Source organism: Mus pahari, chromosome 1, assembly GCF_900095145.1.
Source record: "Mus pahari chromosome 1, PAHARI_EIJ_v1.1, whole genome shotgun sequence".
Taxonomy (NCBI): Eukaryota; Metazoa; Chordata; class Mammalia; order Rodentia; family Muridae; genus Mus; species Mus pahari.
This window is the reverse complement of record NC_034590.1, coordinates 49,711,820-49,731,118: the sequence shown is the minus strand read 5'-3', so window position 1 is coordinate 49,731,118 and position 19,299 is coordinate 49,711,820. Positions and strand designations below refer to the sequence as shown.

The 19,299-nt window shown below is 39.4% G+C and overlaps 1 protein-coding gene across 4 annotated transcripts in view; it reads left to right on the top strand.

The window, feature by feature from the left end:
* The window catches only part of Ntrk3 (neurotrophic receptor tyrosine kinase 3), a 370,545-nt gene extending 354,864 nt beyond the window's left edge, over positions 1 to 15,681 (top strand). For 2 of the 4 annotated variants that reach the window (XM_021200784.2, XM_021200776.2), the window contains 3 exons: positions 4,397 to 4,438; positions 9,504 to 9,662; positions 15,307 to 15,681. In XM_021200784.2, the coding sequence (XP_021056443.1) occupies positions 4,397 to 4,438; positions 9,504 to 9,662; positions 15,307 to 15,492 (387 nt within the window). In that variant the 3' untranslated portion in view covers positions 15,493 to 15,681. The remainder of the gene's footprint in view (positions 1 to 4,396; positions 4,439 to 9,503; positions 9,663 to 15,306) is intronic. The other 2 variants (XM_021200791.2, XM_029531709.1) reach the window with 1 other exon arrangement.
* Positions 15,682 to 19,299: the final 3,618 nt, after the last annotated feature.

Below are 19,299 nucleotides of genomic sequence, written 5' to 3'. Positions count from 1 at the left end.
AAAAGAAGAAGAAAGAAGCCGCCAGAGGGGTCAAGGGCACCACAAGAAAACTCACAGAATCAACAACCTAGGTTCCTAGGGGCTCACAGAGACTGAAATGATAATCACAGACCCTGCATGGGACTGACCTAGGTCCTTTACATATGTGTTATAGTTGTGTAGTTTGGTCTTCTTTTGGAACTCCTAACAGTGGGAGTAGGGGTTGTTTCTGACTCGTTGCCTCCTTTTTGGACATTTTTACTCCTGCTGGGTGGCCTCTTCCAGCCTTACTATGAGGAGAGGTGTCTAGTTTTATTACAACTTCATATGCCATGTTTGGTTGATATTCCTGGGAAGCCTTTCCTTTTCTGGAGGGAAATGGAGAAGGAGTGGATTAGGGGGAGAGGTAGGCAGCAAAGGGAAAGGCTTGGAGGAAAAAGAGGGAGGGGAAACTGCAGGTGTAATATATAACAGAGTAAATAACTTTAAAAGTCACACGAATGTGTTATGAAAAGTTAAATAATTTTATTATTACATTCTAGTAATCATGATTTTCAGCATGAGAGAAAAATTGAAATATGAAATTCAAGGAAGCCAAGCAATCCTGAGTTTGAGTATGGATAAGCAAAATCATGAGCTCATGTTGTATTTTTCCCTTTCAAAAAATGATTCCCAGCTTTGAACTTCCCAAAAAAAACTCCGAAGTCACAAGCACCCTAGTAGCATGGAGAACTCACAAGGATCCATGTTATGATCCCCAAATTCCATTGTGCATCAAAAAGATGCAGAGATCCTTGGCGAAACATTAGCTTCAAAGGCTCTGAAAGGAAATGACAAGAGGAGCATACAATGTTCTTTCATGTAAGAAAGTGAAGGTGCCATCAAAGACTACTGGGGCTATATGAGAAGAGAAGGAGGCACAGCTTTAAGAGGTTTCCATTGGTCAAAGATGGAAGGAAACAAGACATCAAAAATAGTTACTTGAAACACTTCAAGTGGGAGTTAAAAAAAAAAAAAGAAAAGAAAAAAAAAGAAACAGAGCAAGTCCTGAAGCAAAACAAAATCCTCACAGCTGACCCTGGGAGAGTGGTGGCTCTTCTTCTCATACTGCTTAAGAGCAGAAGTTTTTACTTTGACTCAAAATTTGAGGTGGTGTAGCCCGCCATGGAGAGGAAGGCATGGTGCTATTAAGAGTGTGGGAGAGCTGATCATGTTGTGTTAGCCATAAGGAAGCAGAGTGCACAGGAAGTAGTGCTAGACTATACATCCTCAAGACCCACCTTCAGGAATCCACTTCTTTAAGTAGGGTTTTTTTTTGTTGTTTTCGTTTTTTTGTTTTTTCCTTTCAAACGACCTCCATAAGCTCTGGACTAAGTATTCAACCGTTCAAGCCTATGTGTTCAAACCACAAACAAACCATAATACCTAGGGATAAACTCGGTCTCCTAAAACAAGTTAATACAGGGAAATACTCAAGCTTGCTTTATAAAAGCTGTAATCAGTACAATCAGACGAAGCAGACGAAGGGAAGTTTTTATTTATAGAATTTTTCTGCTAATATATGCAGGAGAAATACTATAATTAGAATGTCATCCTTCTGACCAACTAATGAAATAATAGATTTTGGCAATGATCATCAATGGTTGCTAAAATCACTAGGTTAAAGGGGACTTCATAATGAGTGACCAGACAGAATTCATTGATGGGCCATAAAATCATATAAAAGAGAGACGTCACCTTCCATTATGTTTCAGAGGAAGCACATGCTATATCATGCAGGTACTATATGTCTGGGGATAATGGTTTTAATGGTTTTAATGATTAAAGAAGTTTTATATTCTTAAGTCAACATACATGAGGATCTAAGAAGGGAAGTTCCTGATGAATTCTGCACAGGTTCAGTGAGAGAGGATCCCAGGACCACCCAATTTCTATAGACCCACATCTAAACATAATGAGCAAAACCTTTCCTAAGCAAATTCCTCCTTCTAGCTTTCCCTAATTCCCGACTTTGTAAGTCGTGAGGATAAGAGAGGACAACAGAAGGCAGTGATGGGGCCATGGGAGGCTCTGAAAGCAGATAGGGGCTTTTTCCTAAGAGCAAATAATTCCAAGTTTTATTTTTCTACGTTTTATTTCCGTAACCATTCTTCACCATTTTCCTTGCTCCTTATTAGTTTATGTCACCCCCTTTCAAGGTTTAGCTTCAAGATCCTTAAGGTATCCCCTAGAGAGCTCCAATCACAAGCTAAAATTACTTAGGCAAAGCTTGGGTAAGTCATACTGTTTTCATCTGTGAAGTGGGCACAGTAGAGGCACCTCTCCCACAGGAGTGGAGAAAAATGAACCGAGAAACCATATGATATCTCCATTCATTAGTATTGTTCTTACCCTTGATACTATAGCTCTGGATAGTTTATGTCTGGGTAAGTTTTAGGGTGGAGATATTTGTCAAGGAGTGTTTTCTTTTGCTTCTCTCTCTCTCTCTCTCTCTCTCTCTCTCTCTCTCTCTCTCTCTCTCTCTCTCTCTCTCTCTCTCTCTCTCTCTCTCTCTCTCTTATTAGAACTATTAGACTACTATTTTTCCCAGGCTGAGTCTCCTCAATGTGGGGAAATTATGGAAGGAAATCAATATGGGTTCTTATGGGCAATAAGGGAACTGTAGGAAGTTAGATTTGCTATGTTATCTAGGCGCATGTGAAGATGTACACAGTGATCAATTACTGTACTGTGTGTACATCTCTGCACTTAATGATACCTGGTAGGTTCTTGTATCTGTGATGCCATCTGAGGCAGCAATTCAAGGTTTCTTGAGTTCCTATTTTTGCTGGTTTTGCCATGTTAAGACCTTATTCTTAGAGGAATGTAGTATAAATATCATTCACATTAATGCTGCTAACTTATAACAGCTTTCTAAAGGGGCCCTGTGACCAGTTAATGCCCTTCTGGGAGTTGTCTGCTCAAACAAACACTTAGGATCATCACAGTTGCACCCAGTACTCTTGACTTTCTCCTTTTTTGAACATGGAGATTTCAATGTAAAACATCCTCTGTATTTTATATAAAAACCATCAACGGAGACATATTTTAGCATCAAATGGAGGGTTCCATTATTTAAAATTACACACTCAGGGTGATGTTTTGGTATTCCTGACTTGTATTTGTTTTCACTCAAGAAGCCAGGTGAAACAAACCATTCTAGCATATCCTGTCACAAACATACTTATTTTACAAAACTGACATTTTTTGTGGACTTGTATCTCTTGGTTTCTGTCTGTCTATTCGAATGTTTACTTTTCCTTTTATCTTGGAATTTTAAAATATGGTACCTGATCACTATAAAATTGTAAACAATATACAAATACATATAATAAAATTTGGAACCTTCTTACTTTCATTTCTAGAGAAAATTACTGCCTTAGTGACTTTCTGGATCTTTTCATGTCGTTCACAAAGGTGTATATTATTCCTGTGTGTTTGCTTATGTTTATGCATTTTCATTTTTACATAAATGAGAATGACAACATGTATTTATCAATGAGTTGTATTTTCAAATACTACATATTAGTTAGCAGTACAAAGTAGTAGCATTTTTTATTGTTTTAACCATCATATATGCCTTTAAAAATGAACATATCTATGCCTTTTAAAATGAAAATCTTGAACCAAATAATTTTGCCTACACACGAGACAATAATTTTCTACTACTCCTACAGTAAAATCAATGGACCCCAGGGCTCTTACACCTTCATTGTGGGTAGATAATGCAAAAACTGTGTCCTCAGAAACAGATTCCAATCTCACAGTCAGGATTACAACATCAGGGCTCACATCTTCCCAAGCATCAGATAGCAACCTTTCTTTCCCCCCTTTATCAATTGTCATTAAAATACCTGTCTGTGCTCTTCGACTCCGGCATCCTGTCATTTGTCTGTGGCCGTTTGTAGCTCTTTTGTGGCTTGTCTGCTTAGTCTTCACTCATCTGTCTGTTGGTTTGCTTATCTAACTAACACAAAGAAGCACCATGAATTATGTGGATTTTAGTTCCTTGTCTGTCCCAGCCCTAGGGAGGCAGAGGCAGGAGTACTTCTGCCGGGTTGAGGCATGCCTGATTTACACAGAGACTTTCAGGCCAGCCTGAGGCTGCTTAGCAAGACCATTTTACAAAGTCATATTAATGATAATGATTATGATGGTTTATCTGTTACATATGTTGCAGATGTTTCTGTCATTTGTCTTTCGATTACAAATTTTTGTCTTTGCTATTTAATTTTACAAAATTGTGTCTATAAATTGTATTCTTTGTGGCTTTTTAAGTGTATGTCATGTAGGAAGGTCTTCTACTCCTGAGGTTATACAAATACCTTTGTAAGTTTTCTTCTAATATTCTTATTGTTTTGTTTTTTTTTATGTTTAGCTCTTTAATCCATCTGGAAATGATTTTTGTATATGGTGTGAGGTAGGTATCTAAGTGTATTTTTTAAATGAATAGTTCATTGCCCCAGCACCTTAATTACTAACCCATCATTTCATATATTAAACTTCAATATTTATACATGATTCTCCTTCCAGGTTTTCTGTTTTGTTACATTGGTATATTGTCTATCCCTATTCCAGACACAGGGTGCTCATTGCACAGTGCAATAAAATGTGTTGCTATCTGATAGAACAAATCTCCATCATTGTTCTAGTTCAACAGTTCTCTGATTAAGCAATCACTACTCTGGATATACTCTGGATTCATCTTGGCAGTTTCCATTACCCATTCCTTTGAGAGTTTTAAATATATTGCACTGAAATCTTAAATTGTATTTAAAGGATGAATGAGTGACCTATCCTATCAAACCTTCTTATCCAAGAAAGTGATAAACTCCATTTATGTAGGTCCTATTTTGTGTTTTTTGATCTGAATATACTTAGACATTTTAAGCCAAGTTATATATCAGATTTTAAAGTACTTTATTGATATTATACAGTTTTACTTTCAATTGTTTTGAATTACTATGGTATTATTCATGTAGTTTGGCTATTATTTTTCCATATGTGGGTATCTTACTAAGCTATAATAGTTTTAATTACTTTTTAGTTAATTGTTTTAAACAACCATGCTATACCCACACAGCAGACAATTTGGAGTCTCTGCTTCAACATTTTATCATATATTTATTTTTTAAAATTCATACCATACATGCATTATGGTCATATGTATGTCCAACTCCTCTATGTAACTACTTCCCCCAGATCTATCCACCCCTCTACTTGCTTTGTGTCCTCTTTCTTAAAATTTAATAACCCATAGACTTTGGGTTATTAAACCCATAGACTTTATACTGTCCATAAGACTTCTGGTTATATAGCCATCCACTGGAGTATGGTTGACTTTCCCTTAGAGAAAACTGTTACTCCTATGGAAAACATCAAATCTTTATAGCAACTCAGTTAGGCATGGGGACTCATGAACTTCTTCCCCTTCGTGCCAGAATGCTGAGTAGCTTGATCACGTGCAAGTCTCCTGCAAACAACCACAGCTGCTGTGTGGCCATGAGTACATAGGTCATGTCATGTCCAGATGACTCTGTTTTGTGCTCATCCTCCCTATCAATCTTGATTCTTACAATCTTTCTCCCCCCCCCCCCTTCTTTGATGGCTGCTGAACCTTGTAGAAGAGATGCAATGCAGATGTCCCAGTTGTGGCTGAGCTTTTACAGCCACTTATTCTCTGTGCTCCTATACCTCATTAGGTTCTGAGTTAAGTACCATCTGTGGCACAAAGAAACTTTTCTGATGAGTTCTGAGAGCCACACTCATCTAGGCATAAAGAGTTGTGTATTTAGAGGCCAGTTTGATGTTGTATGCATTTAACAAAATAATTACTTTATTACATTGATTAGGGTTTCCTGGATAGTGTTTTACAAAATCAGGGAAGCAAATACCTTCTGTGCTTCTCAGGTTTATCAGGGATTGTGATATGTAATGTGTTAAGTAAAAGAAGTTTCCTCTCCACATTAATAGATTAGACTTTTCAATCAGAAAACAGTACTGGAAAATTTTAGCATCTTTTCAAAGAATGTATTTTTTCATTACTTTTTAATTAGGTAAATGGAACAGTAGATTTCCTAAGGTTGTTATTCTTGTGATATATTTTGAATAAGCTTTTCAGTTTGGTGATTATATTTGGAACTGAGATGGTCTTACAAGAATATACAGACTAAATCTCTTTATCTGTATTTATATATTTGAGGCGCTGTGTTGTTAGACGGAATCTGCTTTTACATATACGTAAGCCACAGAGAGTGGTTTGAGAAAGCGTCTATGTTTTTCGCATTGGAAAACTTTACTAAGACTCACATACAAGACCACATTTTTATTTCCATCAGATGTGGATTTGATTTGCTATAATTTTGATATTTTGTTCTCAAATTTTCTACATTTCTCAACTTTTTTTTTTTTTTAGTATTTCCAGTAAGTCACTAATTGAACTTATATTTTAAAATTTATTGGACTTTAAATTTTTTTTATAATTTTACATTTTCTCTTTTACATTGCTTATTAACCTTGCTAAAGATATTAATAAATTTTGAAAGACAGAAAATTCATTATATAGCTCAAATAAGTGGTTTTGTCTCTTCTGACTGTGTTGTCATTGTCTTGACTTATACTAAACCAGTTTTGTTTTTAAAATATTGTCTTTATTGTTAGTTTCTTTTTACTGTATGGATTTTTACTTTCTTTCAAAATTGAATCCTTATTCAGCTTAGTTATAATTTAATTATTCTAACAATAGTTAATTTCCAAAATGTTTTTTAAAGATTCTTTTGGGTATATTGCAAAGGATTCAATGACTAGGACTTCAGTTCATAGTATAATAAATCGCTTTAAATATTATTTTCAGCAAATAGTATTTTAATTTCTTCCTCATATAAACTTTTTAATAGATTAATCCTTTGTTGTTATTTATAGTTTGCTTTACTTGCTAGGGAAAATGTTTATTGTTCTTATTATGTACCTATGTTTTTTTTTTCTTTTCAGATTTCCTTTGAGGTTTAATATGTAATTGGATTTTGTAAATTAAAAAAGTACCTTTAGTGTGGATTAGTTTTTCATTGTGATAGCTTTATCAGTTTTTAAAATTTTGTGATATTTTTCTCTTTACATATGCATATATTTAACATAGTGCTGCTATGGTAACTAGAGTAAAGGAGTTCATGATTATCCTAATGGCAAAATTTTCCAACTTTATATATGTCACTCTGTTTGTAAAAACTATGACATAAGCCCTTTTTAACATTAAATTATTGATAGTTGGAGTTTTTCAACTACACATAATAATGCATAATGTCTAGGAAGAAATGAATTAAGGAAATCTAATTGGCCATCTCCATCTACATAAACACATACATGTATATGCATGCTTGCTTGTATGCATTTGTATATGTGCGTATATGGCTAATTATATCTCACTTTTATTGCTTTTACTTTCAGGCTTTATTTTTAATATTTTCTGTAATTTTGCTTTAAGTGCAGCTTTTCTAAATAACATGAACCTTGAGTATACTTTCATCACTTTATTTTTAATATTTTCTATAATTTTGTTTTAAATACAGCTTTTATAAATAACATGAACTTTGAGTTCTAACCTAAATGTTCCTCATATGTTAGAGGTAGTAATAATCTATTTATACTTACTATCTACAGAACATTAGATTTTACTTTCATTTTGTACATTTTGTTCATTATTGCTGCTATTTTTGGTACAATGAAATATTTTGATACTGTGTTCCTGAAAACTGTTAGGAAGCTGTATATAGTACTTTTATTCTTTTGGAAGCTACTTAAAGTTTTTCACAAGCATATTTAAGGGGAAATTATTATGACCAATGATTGATTGGTATCTATAAGTGCTTTTCCTTCCTCTCTTAATGATAAAGTCTTTATCAGGCTTTTAATTATTTCTGCACCCACTCTCCTCTGCACTTATGGTTAAAATTATGTGGAAATTCCATTCCCCATAATTAGGTTAGCAGTAGCAGCAGTAGTACTATTAACATTATTGGTAATATTATTTACTTTATGTTTCTATTTTTATAGGAAGCCCTTATTAGTTATTGTATTACCATTAGCCACCAAATTAGCAAGCACTATTTAGATTTAAATTGCACTGTTGTGGTCTATTTGCTCCATTGTTGTGGAATTCAAGACAGCACATACCATGCATTCCTTTTTCTGTTCTTCTAGAATCATACTCTATTAACTTCTGGTGGTTTTGCCTTTTTTGTTTGTTTTGGTTTGGTTTTTATTTTTTCTTTGAAAAGCCTGTATTTAGTGAAGAGTCCTAGTGATTGCTTTCCAGGTAGACACATTTTGCGTGTTTTCACGGCATGTAGAAAGCTAGACTTATTTCAAAAGTCCCAGGTTAAGAGTGACTTTTCTACAAATCCAGAAGATAAGTTTCTTCTAAGATGTTTCCAGTGGATGACACATACATAATCTCTCTGTTTAGGTGTGAGGTTTTCATCTCTTTAGCTACTTGATTTCCAGTGCTCATTGCTGATGTTCCTCCAACTGGTCCATCAGGGAAAGATATTTGTATTGACAGTTTACTGGGACACAGACACAGAACTATCTTCATTTCAAGTGAATAGCAAGCACTTTTGGAACAAATTTCCCTTATTAACTGAAAGGTCCAGCTTCTGACATTCTGCTTGGTAATGATGCGGTTCATTCCTGAGATTTGAAACATGCTGTGAAATTTCTTTTGTGTGTGCTGATATCTCTAACCTATTGGATAGTGAATATTTATGGAGAGTTTTCCCCTCAGTCATATCCCAAATGTCTCCTCTTCTCAGTTACTTTCTCTTCCCCTTGCATCTCTGGGGGTAAATCCAGAAAGTATCTTGTTAGGCTCATTGTAAAGACTTATTATTCTCCGTGCTGTATCATACTAAGCATTTTGAAGTGTTATTCTTCTTTTTCCACTCAGTTTCTTATTAATTCATGGTCTTAGGAGCTTCTAAAGTCTCTATTCTGTTCACATGAGGCACAGATCCCAAGTTGTGATGAGAAATTTAAGTGGGAAGTAAAAGTAAGAATCTATAGATTAAATGTCTGTAATGTATAGTTTTACCTTGGTCAACTTTGTCAAAGGGTCTAACATAGTGTTTGTGGCCACTCTAATGGTTGAAGGATCACAGTTCTCCTGGCTTCCTCCAGGAGATTTCTTAAAGATTTTAAGATTATATTCTAGTGCCAGATTCTCAAATCTTCTCTCTCACTTCAAATCACCTTTTAGTTTTCATGCTCTGTGTTAAGAAGTCTCCCTTCTCCTCTAGGGTCCAATTTATAACTGCTCTCGTGATATTCACTGATGTCAGTATCCCCATTCACCTATGAATTCAGGTTGCCTAGAGCATGGCCATGTTGGGATCCAATGCATGGAGGGTACATTTATATAAGAAGGGGGTAGACTTCTGGTTGATTCTGGTGATCTGGTAACTCTTTCTGTCACTGTCTTTGCTCTTTTTTAGGTGGGAGGACACACCATGCTCCCCATCCGCTGGATGCCCCCTGAAAGCATAATGTACCGGAAGTTCACCACAGAGAGTGATGTATGGAGCTTTGGGGTTATTCTTTGGGAGATCTTTACCTATGGGAAACAGCCATGGTTCCAGCTCTCCAACACAGAGGTAACAAAGGGACAGGTCAGGATCTGTTGGGGGTAGGAGGGAAGGCTGATGACAGTTATCCCAGAACATGGATTGCATATAGTATGCAGATAGGTGGGCTGTCAAGATAGCAGAGTGGATGCAAGCACAATCAGGAGGAAAAAGCTTCCTGGTGAAGGAAAACTTGTAACTACAGAAAATGTGATATAACTGTCAAAAGAGTATGAAATCAGATATCTAAATCGAGACAGGAGTTAGGGTTCTGCTTCTACATAGAAAAAAAAAGCACACAAATATTTCACTAAGAGATGAAAAGAAAACAAAGAAAAACTGGGAGTTTTGCAATTGTGCCACCTTGTAGAAACATTTGCTGCTTAGTATATCTATAGAAGGAGGTTCCAAAGGCTTGAGCTACCTCAGGTACAGGGAATTATGGGATCCTGAATCGACTGAAATGGCCAAATATACATGATTATCAGTTATGTGTAAGTGTCCAAAAATAGAATAAACCAACTACAGTGCAATGCTAGATGCTTATTACCTTTTCACACTTTTAATTTATGAAGAGTTAATGTGATAGGGCAGTAACTAATGCTTAGCTCTATTCACTTTTCTAAACAGCTTTGGAACAATAACTTAGTGATTTCCACAAAATTCCTCTTGAATTTGGGACTAAAGGTGGAGATTGCTGTGGCATCTTGGTAGAGACTGGGTTTCTTAGAGAACTAGACAAGGAGATAGCTTGGGTTGCGGCCTCAGCAATTTCCTTTTTCTAAATGACACCAAGACAGGCCTCAGGTGTGTACAAAACAGAGCCATGTTGCCCCAGGGATTCTACACAGTCCATAGACATATGGGTGGAGCTCCTACAGCAGCTGACCGATAGAAAAGGCTAGCTCTTTTTATACTCTTCTGTTTCCTTGGAAATCATAAACACTAAGGCTTCTTTGAATTGAAATTTCATTTTAACACCCAAGAAAGTATCTTTTACTTAGAAGCTACATTTATTCCCTGTCTTTTATGTCCTGACTATTGAAGTAACTTTTAAAGTCCAAAATGTAAGGTTGTAGATGCGGCTCAGCAGGTAGAGCACTTAGCTAACATGGCCCAAACTCGGAGCTTGAGCTCCTGCACTACAGAAATCTAGCATGGTGGCACATGCATATAGTCCGTGCATGCAGAGGTATAGTAAGATTGATTAGGAATCCAAGTTCATCCTTTGCTACATCTAGGCTAAAGAACAGTCAAGATCACATGAGACCCTACCTCAAATAAAACAAGGCACCTCTTTTTTCCATTTATTTATTCACATTGCATCCAAATCACAGCCCCTTCCCTCCTCTCTTTCACCCTCCCCTCCTGATTCCTACCCCTATTCCCCTCTCTACCCCGTCTCCTTTCTAATTCCCTCTTTCTAGCCCATTTCTAATGTCTATTTTATTTTCCCTTCTGAATGAGATTCAAGAATCCTCCCCTGGGCTCTCCTTATTTCTTACCTTCTTTGTGTCTGTGGATTGTAGTATGATTGTCCTGTACTTTATGACTAATATCCACTTATAAATGAGTACATAGATATCTTTCTGGGTCTGAGTTACCTCACTCAAGATGATGTTTTCTAGTTCCACACATTTGATGAGGCATTTCTTTGTATAGTGATGTCTTATTATGCAGGTACTCAAAAAATCTGAATTCATTTCCCAATTTAGAACAAATATTTTTGTGGACTTGAAGAAGGAAAGAGTTATGTAGAAGCTATTACTGTTGTGGGTTTTATTTAAGTTGGTACTGTTTTCCTGAAGGATGGGACACATACATTTGCACATACGGATACATGCATGTGAATTTATATGTATGTAAATACACACATGCATGCATGTATGCACAATCTCCATGGTATTTGGTAGCCAAAGAAAGAAAATGTCATGGATGTGTGTCAATGTTATTATAATAATCTTTTTAAAACTCTTCTATCTCATATTATATCTCATCTGCCTTTTCCCTTTCCCCTTCCCACCCAATCCTCCCACTCCCACCTTCCTTCAGAAAAGAGCATGCCTCCCAGGGACATCAACCAAACTTAGCATAACAAACTACCATACAACTGGGCACATACCTTCACATTAAGACTGGACAAGGCAAGCTAGTAGGAGGAACAGGGTCCCACAAGTAGGCAAAAGAGTCTGGGACAATCCCAATGTTAGGAATATCACAAGAACACCAGGTTACTCAGCCATAACATATATACAGAGGACCTAGGAATCTTTTCATGGATAAGAAAGCTGGCTAGAGCAGGTAATGGGGTGCTTGTGGCCTCTTCTAAGATGGTATTACAGGGTTCTACCCTTGAAGACTAGCTTTCTTCTGTCAACCATGCCCCATTGCCTTACCCATAGCCGCAACTAAGCACTGGCAGTAACTGATGATGGGCTTAGCAGTGGAAATTTATGATCTGGATTGTTCTGCTCTAGAGATGGTACTGGATGTGGATGCCTTTGATCTAAGCATAGGCAGAAGCTATTGCAGTTCAAAGCGAATCATTCTGCCTGAATGTGGAAGGAATAGAGGTGAGAACTGAGAGAGTTTTGAGACCAAATGGTAAACACAAGCACCTGGGGACGTTGGCAATGAAATGACCCCAGTGTGCCATCGCAGACTCCATGGTGAGTGTGAACAGAAGAGGGCTGGCACAGTGGAAGTATCCAGATCAGAGTAATCTGAGATGCGCAGGAGAAAGCACTGTTCTGCAGGAGGTTGAGATAGAGGGGGCAAGGGAGCAGAAGATGATGAGAAGAGAGGAAGAGTGGGGGTTCTTATCCAATAAATACATGCTAATAGGGAAGATAAGGGAAACATTTGCTCAAATACCATACTACACAAAGCATTGTTCTTTTAATCATCACAAACTATCTTCAAATGTGGAAGCTGAAGTTTGAGGCAACCTGCTTGAAATCACAGAGTGGTAAAGAGTTAGAGAGAAGTTAAAAACATACAGGGAAACTAAATGAAGTTTTTGAAAATGTGCATATGTCAGTTTCAGTAGAAAAATATGTGCATTCCAGAAGAGCCCAAGTTAACATTATGAGTTGCTAGAATGCAGTACCCTGGATGGCATCTCGGAATAGCACAGGACAGAGGGTTAAAAAGCTAAAGAAATGTGGATAAACCATCTCATCTGGCTAATGTTCTATTAACCAAATATAGTATGCAATTTCTAATAGCAGGCAGATGGTAGGTCATAATGGGAACCATATATAATTTTCTCAATTTTCCTTTAAACAAAACTGTTAGACACACACACACACACACACACACACACACACACACACACCAAAGTTCATTTCCTTGCTATTGTGAGTATTGCGGCCATGACCATGGGTGTGCTAGTATCTCTTTGGTAGAGTACAAGTCCTTTAGGTATACGCCTGCAGTTAGCAGTGCAGCTGGGCCATAAAATAGCATCACTTTTTAACTTCTTGCAAAACCTCTATGCTTAGGTCAAGCATAGCCTGCAATGCCTGTGAGTATGTGTACACATGAAAGTGAGTGTGGGCATTGGTTATCAAACTAGAAATGGGGTGGTGGGAAGAGAAAAGGAGGCATTGGAGAAATCTGGGGGAGGAACCATAGGACACATGAGAGCACAAAAGATGGTGTGGCAGGGATGGAGGAGAACAAAGTGGTATCAGAGAGAAGGGCAGAGAAGGGAGAGGATGAGAAAAATCAAATAAAACCAAAATGCTATAGTGAAGCTTAATGCTGCATTTGCTAATTAGAAAAATAAAGTCTGATGTTCAAATTAAGGAAAAGATGGGAGAAATAGGGTCACACAGTGGGAATACATCCAAAGTACATTTCACTTGTATTAAAATGTTCTTATGTAACCTAATACTGTGTGGAATGGATTCATACCAGTGGGAAAGAAAATAATTGTTTTTAAATGTGTCTGGACTTGGGGTACAGATAAGTCGTACAAAAAAATGCCTAATCTTGAGGCCCTGGGTTCAATTCCCAGCATTTCAAAAAGAATGTCTTTGAGAAATTAAAATTGAACTGCAAAGAACATACATGGGCCCCCTGCACCTTGCAGCCATCCTTGTAGTAGCCGTGAACTTTTTATTATTGCTTTGGTCCTTCAGGAACTCCTTGCCCTTACAGAAGGATGCTGATATCCCCTGAGGGTAACTGACTTGCACTGGCTGGCCATCCAAGCAATGGTGAATCTAGTAGCTCACAAAGAACTATGAGCAACTGAGGAAAACAGGGAACAGAAAGGGTGGTCTTTCCCAGGGAAGACCCCAAACTGGTTGCCGACGGTCCTACTTTTAAGTAATGCTATATGAACTGAGCAGATTATGTTTAGAGATATATAATATATGCATATACATATATGCATACAATAAGGAAGGAAGAAGGAGAAAGAGAAAGGAAGGAAGGAAGGAAGGAAGGAAGGAAGGAAGGAAGAAAGAAAGAAAGAAAGAAAGAAAGAAAGAAAGAAAGAAAGAAAGAAGGAAAACTTAAATAAAAGAAGAAACCATGAGTTTGAATGAGATTTGGGGAGGGATACATGGGATTTTTGGAGGGAGAAGAGGGAAGGGAGAAATGTTGTAATTATAGTATAATCTCAAAAATAATGTTAAAAATGTAAATCAATAAAATACTAAAAAATCTGAAAGTAAACAAGACAGACAATTTATTGCAAAGAGGAAGGTAAACCTTGCCTAGGAAAGGTTCCTATGCTCAGAGACAAGTAGGATGCTTTGTACAGAGGCCATGGCTGGGAGAAGAACTTGATATCAATGGAAACCGGTGGCTAAGGGATGGATCATCCAGTTGCTTTAACAGCATGGGGATCGGAGTTCAGATCCACAGAACCCATAACACACAGCCCTAAGCAGGTATGGCAGCTGCCTGAAATCTAAATACTGGGAAGGCAGGGACAGTTGGCTAGAGGAGAAGCTGAAACAAGTGAGGTCCAGGTTTAAAGAGAGATTCTGCCTCAATAAAGACTGGTATTCAAGCAAGGAAAATACTCAGCTTCAACTGTGGGCTTCTACACTCATGTATATACACATACTTGGCCATCTACCCATGCATGTGAACCCATGCAAACATGTGTGAACACACACACACACACACACACACACACACACACACGACATGTACATTCACAACTAAATGAAAGTAAATAGGAATTAACAGGAGACAGGTTGGTAGAGAGCAGACAGGCAGAACTCTGTAAGGGTTTTTCAAAATCACAGAGGCCATGAGGTAGAGGAATGATGGTCAGAACCCAATTTCTACAAGGTGAGAGAGAAATGTAACCCAGGCAGTCCATATGGCAACTAGGACTGCAGAACTTTGAAGCAAATGGGAAGGGTGGCTGTGTGGATTCAGGGTCCATGTGCCCTGACCCAGCAGTTACAGCACGAAAAGCAGCAGTGAACAAGATCCACCTGCCCTGCTCATCACCTCTGTACCCTCTGCTCAGGTGGAGAAGAAAACCAAGGCTGTTCTCTAACCAGACTTCTGCCTGTGTGTGTTCTGCCTGGGCTAAAGCTGTTCTGATGAGTAAAGCTCACATCTTTGGCTAGGCAGAAGTCCCAGGACCAAGGATGGGCTTTGAATAAACTTCTGGATATAACGTCTTTCATTCTTGCCCTTTCAGGTCATTGAATGCATCACACAAGGCCGTGTCTTGGAGAGACCCCGAGTCTGCCCTAAAGAAGTGTATGATGTCATGCTGGGGTGCTGGCAGAGGGAACCACAGCAGCGGCTGAATATTAAGGAAATCTACAAAATCCTCCATGCTTTGGGGAAGGCCACCCCAATCTACCTGGACATTCTTGGCTAGTGGTGACTGGTGGCCAAGCATTTATACTCTGTTGCCTCCTCTCTCCCTGCCTCCTCTCCTCTTTTTCCTCATCTCAACTCCTTTCTTCCATCTTTGACGGAAACGAACATCTTCATATAAACTCAAGTGCCTGCTACACATACAACACTGAATTTAAACAAAACAAAACAAAACAAAAGAAAGAAACCCTGTAAGGCAGTTTGACATATATATTTATATATATATAAAACTATCTATCTATCTATATCTACAGAGAATTACCTTCTCTAATACACAGAGAAGCTGCTGATACAGAAAATCGTAAGACATTAATAACTGAGAAAAAATTTAAATATTATTATTAACACAATGAAATTCCCTTGACTTAAGCTGTGGCCCATGTTTTTCAGGTCTGGCTTTTCAGAGATCTTAGTCTTGACCCAGCAGAGAGAGAGGCTGGGAAGAGGCAGGGTGGCGCACGATCTTCAGTGCGCAAGCGTAACCCATTGAAGGTGTCTGGCAAAGAAACAGTTCTGAAGTACAAGGCCCTTCGGAATCATCTCTGGTTTGCCTTTCCCTTCGCCTCCACTCTCTTCCCCCTTTCTGCCTCTTTGGGACAATTTTCTAATTTGTCCATTCTATAAAGTATATAGTCCTGATGCTTTTTCGAAATCAATGATGACACCTACGGGTAAATACTGAACAAATACCAACACCAGACCACACAAAGCCATCCATGGTCGGGTAACCGCGGAACAAGAAAGGGCAGAGGACTCTGGGGAGAACAAACCCCACAGTTCCGGATATAAATCACTCACTCACGCTCAAGATCCTTACTAGGTTTGAAGAGTTTCATCCTCCGAACTTAAAGAACTGGACTTGGTGGCTTAAAGAGCCTAGGAAGTTAAGTACAGCTGAAGTCGAATCCTACCAAGGCACTGCCACTCACCTTCCCATCTTTGGGAGGACTCTTGGCCTGTCCTTTCGTTTTCAGGCCCTTGGGGAGCTTGGAGGTTTAGTATCCGCCTTCTCTGCTGTCATCCATTCTTTAAGGTGGACACAGCAGGCTTCAGGGCTCTGATAGCAAGACACTTAGTTCCTTGTCGGTCCTAATTAGGCATCTCCCTTGGGTCGTATTTCTTATCTTGCTTCCCCCCTATCCTGAGGTTCTATCAAGTCCTGGGTAAACCGCAATGACAGGGAAGGAATCCAGGTGAGAACCCAAGGCTCATGCATCTCAAGGAGCCAGGCACTGGCACCGGCAAAAGCCAGCAGAGAAGAATCTACTTGGCACCTGTGCTGAGCCCTTACCATTCTCCTCACGTTTTCAGCCCTTGGAAGGATTGATGCATCTGCCTTTGAGCTGTTGTGAAAAGGCAGAGACTGAGAAATCGCTTTGTGGGCTGGGTGTGTGTGGGGGGAGGGGCTGCAGCTTCTCTGGAAGATGTCCAATGAGTGGCCTGTGCCGCAGACTTGGCATCTTAATGAGGACCAAGCTCTCACCCGAAGTGAGAATGAAGCATCTCGGCTGGGACCGGTCCCCTGGGTCCCAGCTCCAGGGGAATCACTGCCTTTCCCCCCACGCTGTGCACCGGAGGACTGCAAAAGTGAAGCTCTCTGGACAGCTCTCACACACAACAATGAACCGCCCCAGGGAGCCAAGAGCTTGGCTGCACAGACCGGTCTTGCTGGGGAAGAGGGTTGTGTTCTCCCTAGGGTACCTGTCTCTCCACCTCATCCCAAGCACAGAGCTACCTACCAGACTGACGTTTTCTTATCAGAAGCTCCCAGGAGCTACTGACCAACCCCTCTCCTTGCCAGCTGCGGGAAGTCTACAGCCTGGAGACCCTGACCAGTGAAGGCAGCTGAAGTATGAGCAACTCTGTGGCCTGTTTAGAACTGGGCTATGTGGTTGTGCTTTTTTGCTTTATTTTTTTTTTTTTTTAAAGACCAATACATGTTTTTATTCAAATAGAAAAGAGCTGTGCTCCGATTGTAGCCATGGTAAGGATTCAGGGCTCAGCAGGCTGCTCAGCTGGACTGGGGAGGGAGCTGGGCTAACTGGGATTTCAGAGTGGAACTTCTTACTGTACTAGATACCTGGCCCCTGAGTAGGGGAAAGCTCTTTGGATTGATCCCTTCAAAAGCACTCTGCTATCCTACCATAATTTCTCCTCTTATTACTTCTTGAATTGGTCCACCACCCGAGGCTTTCCCTGTCTCTACTAGAGAGGTGTCTGCTGGGTGGAAGTTTCCATTCCGGTTTTAATCTGAAAAGCTGGCTAACTAGAGGGGAGGCATTCAGGCAGGGGTCTAGAGGGGCCTGTGGGGAACCTGTTGTCTAGTTAAAAGTGATGTTCCAAGATCTAACCTTTCCCAAAACAGTCTCTTAAGGCTTTCTGGTTTTGAAAGAAGTGGATAACTGAAGGCATTTATAGCCCTAATGGGACAGTCAGGAGAAAAAAACAAGACTGAACTTGCTCAGGTGTCCTTTGTTAGTTCCACGAACGTCCACACTGGCATCAGGGTCACCTTCTCTCTGTGTCCTCCATTATTAACTGCCTGGATAATAGTAGGAGAGAGAGGGCAGTGGAGATAGGAGGGGTGCAGAATGGGCCCAACCTTCTTACTCTCCTGGCACCCTCTCTGTGTAGAATGGATTTTATATGTGAACCTTGGAAGGTGGAGAGAAAGGGTTTGAGGTGCTTTGGAGGGTAAGGAATGGACAACAGGCTTTGGATAGTGAAGTGTATTCTAGTGCTCAGGGGTGTGCAGGGTGTCTCACTCCTTGCCACTCTCTTCACTGTGCCCTGTTTTCCTTATGTGTCCTCATCCTATTCTAGGTCTGAATTCGTAGCTTCTATCAGCACTGAGTCACCCTATCACTTGTTTTTCTGCTGGAATACCTAGAAAAGCTGCCTTTGGCCACATGTGGGTTGAAAGAGGTTGTCTCTGAGGACATACTGTACTTATGTTGGGATTGTTTCCAGGATGTCGAGCCTCTTCTTCACCTTTGTCACAACATGGGAAGAGTCTAAAGTGTCTCAGACTGTTTTAGGCCAGGGTGGGGGAGCATTTTGTCTCATTTTCTACCCCAGCTTTCTCCTAGACTGGAAAATTGTTATTGGTAGTTTATTTATTTACTTATTTATTTATTTATTTTTTAAAGAATCTAATGTGGTCCAGTGAGTCTAGAATTAACATCCCATCAGCCCATGGAGCCTCTGCCAACTGTTCCATCCTGCTTTCTACATAAACAAATCTATACCTTCCGAGAGCATGCCACATTAACTTGGTACTTAGCTTGAAGTCAACACCATTACGAATGCTCATGAATTTTTCAGACACCCCATGCTTAGCTCTGTGCCCTGTTACTGTCACCTGGGCCCACCCTGAACTGATGAAGAGTGACTTGGATGTCCTCTGTAGAACAGGGTGTCATGGACAAGGGTCCTCTTAGTTATTTGCTTTGAATGTGAACTTGATGGTCCTTTCTGATTACATCTCTGAAGTGTGAGTGGTTGTCCAGGTAACTAAGACTTCTCTAGTTAACACACAAAGGAGTTTGGGCTTCCTCCACTCAGCAAATCATGCCCAAGTTATTCCCAGAGAAAACTTTTCCTTGGAGATGAAGATCCTCCATTTTTCTGGGATTTAACTGAACAGTGCTGTTCATCTCTGGCAACACACTAGTGCAGTACTTCTGGTGCTAAATACTACAGAAGCCAATACTCACAGAAGAGCTTCAATACAGAAGTGAGAGTGAGCCAACTGTAATGGAAGAACATCAGAAAGGCCACTGAGAACCCTGCCTTAGTGCTTGGATAC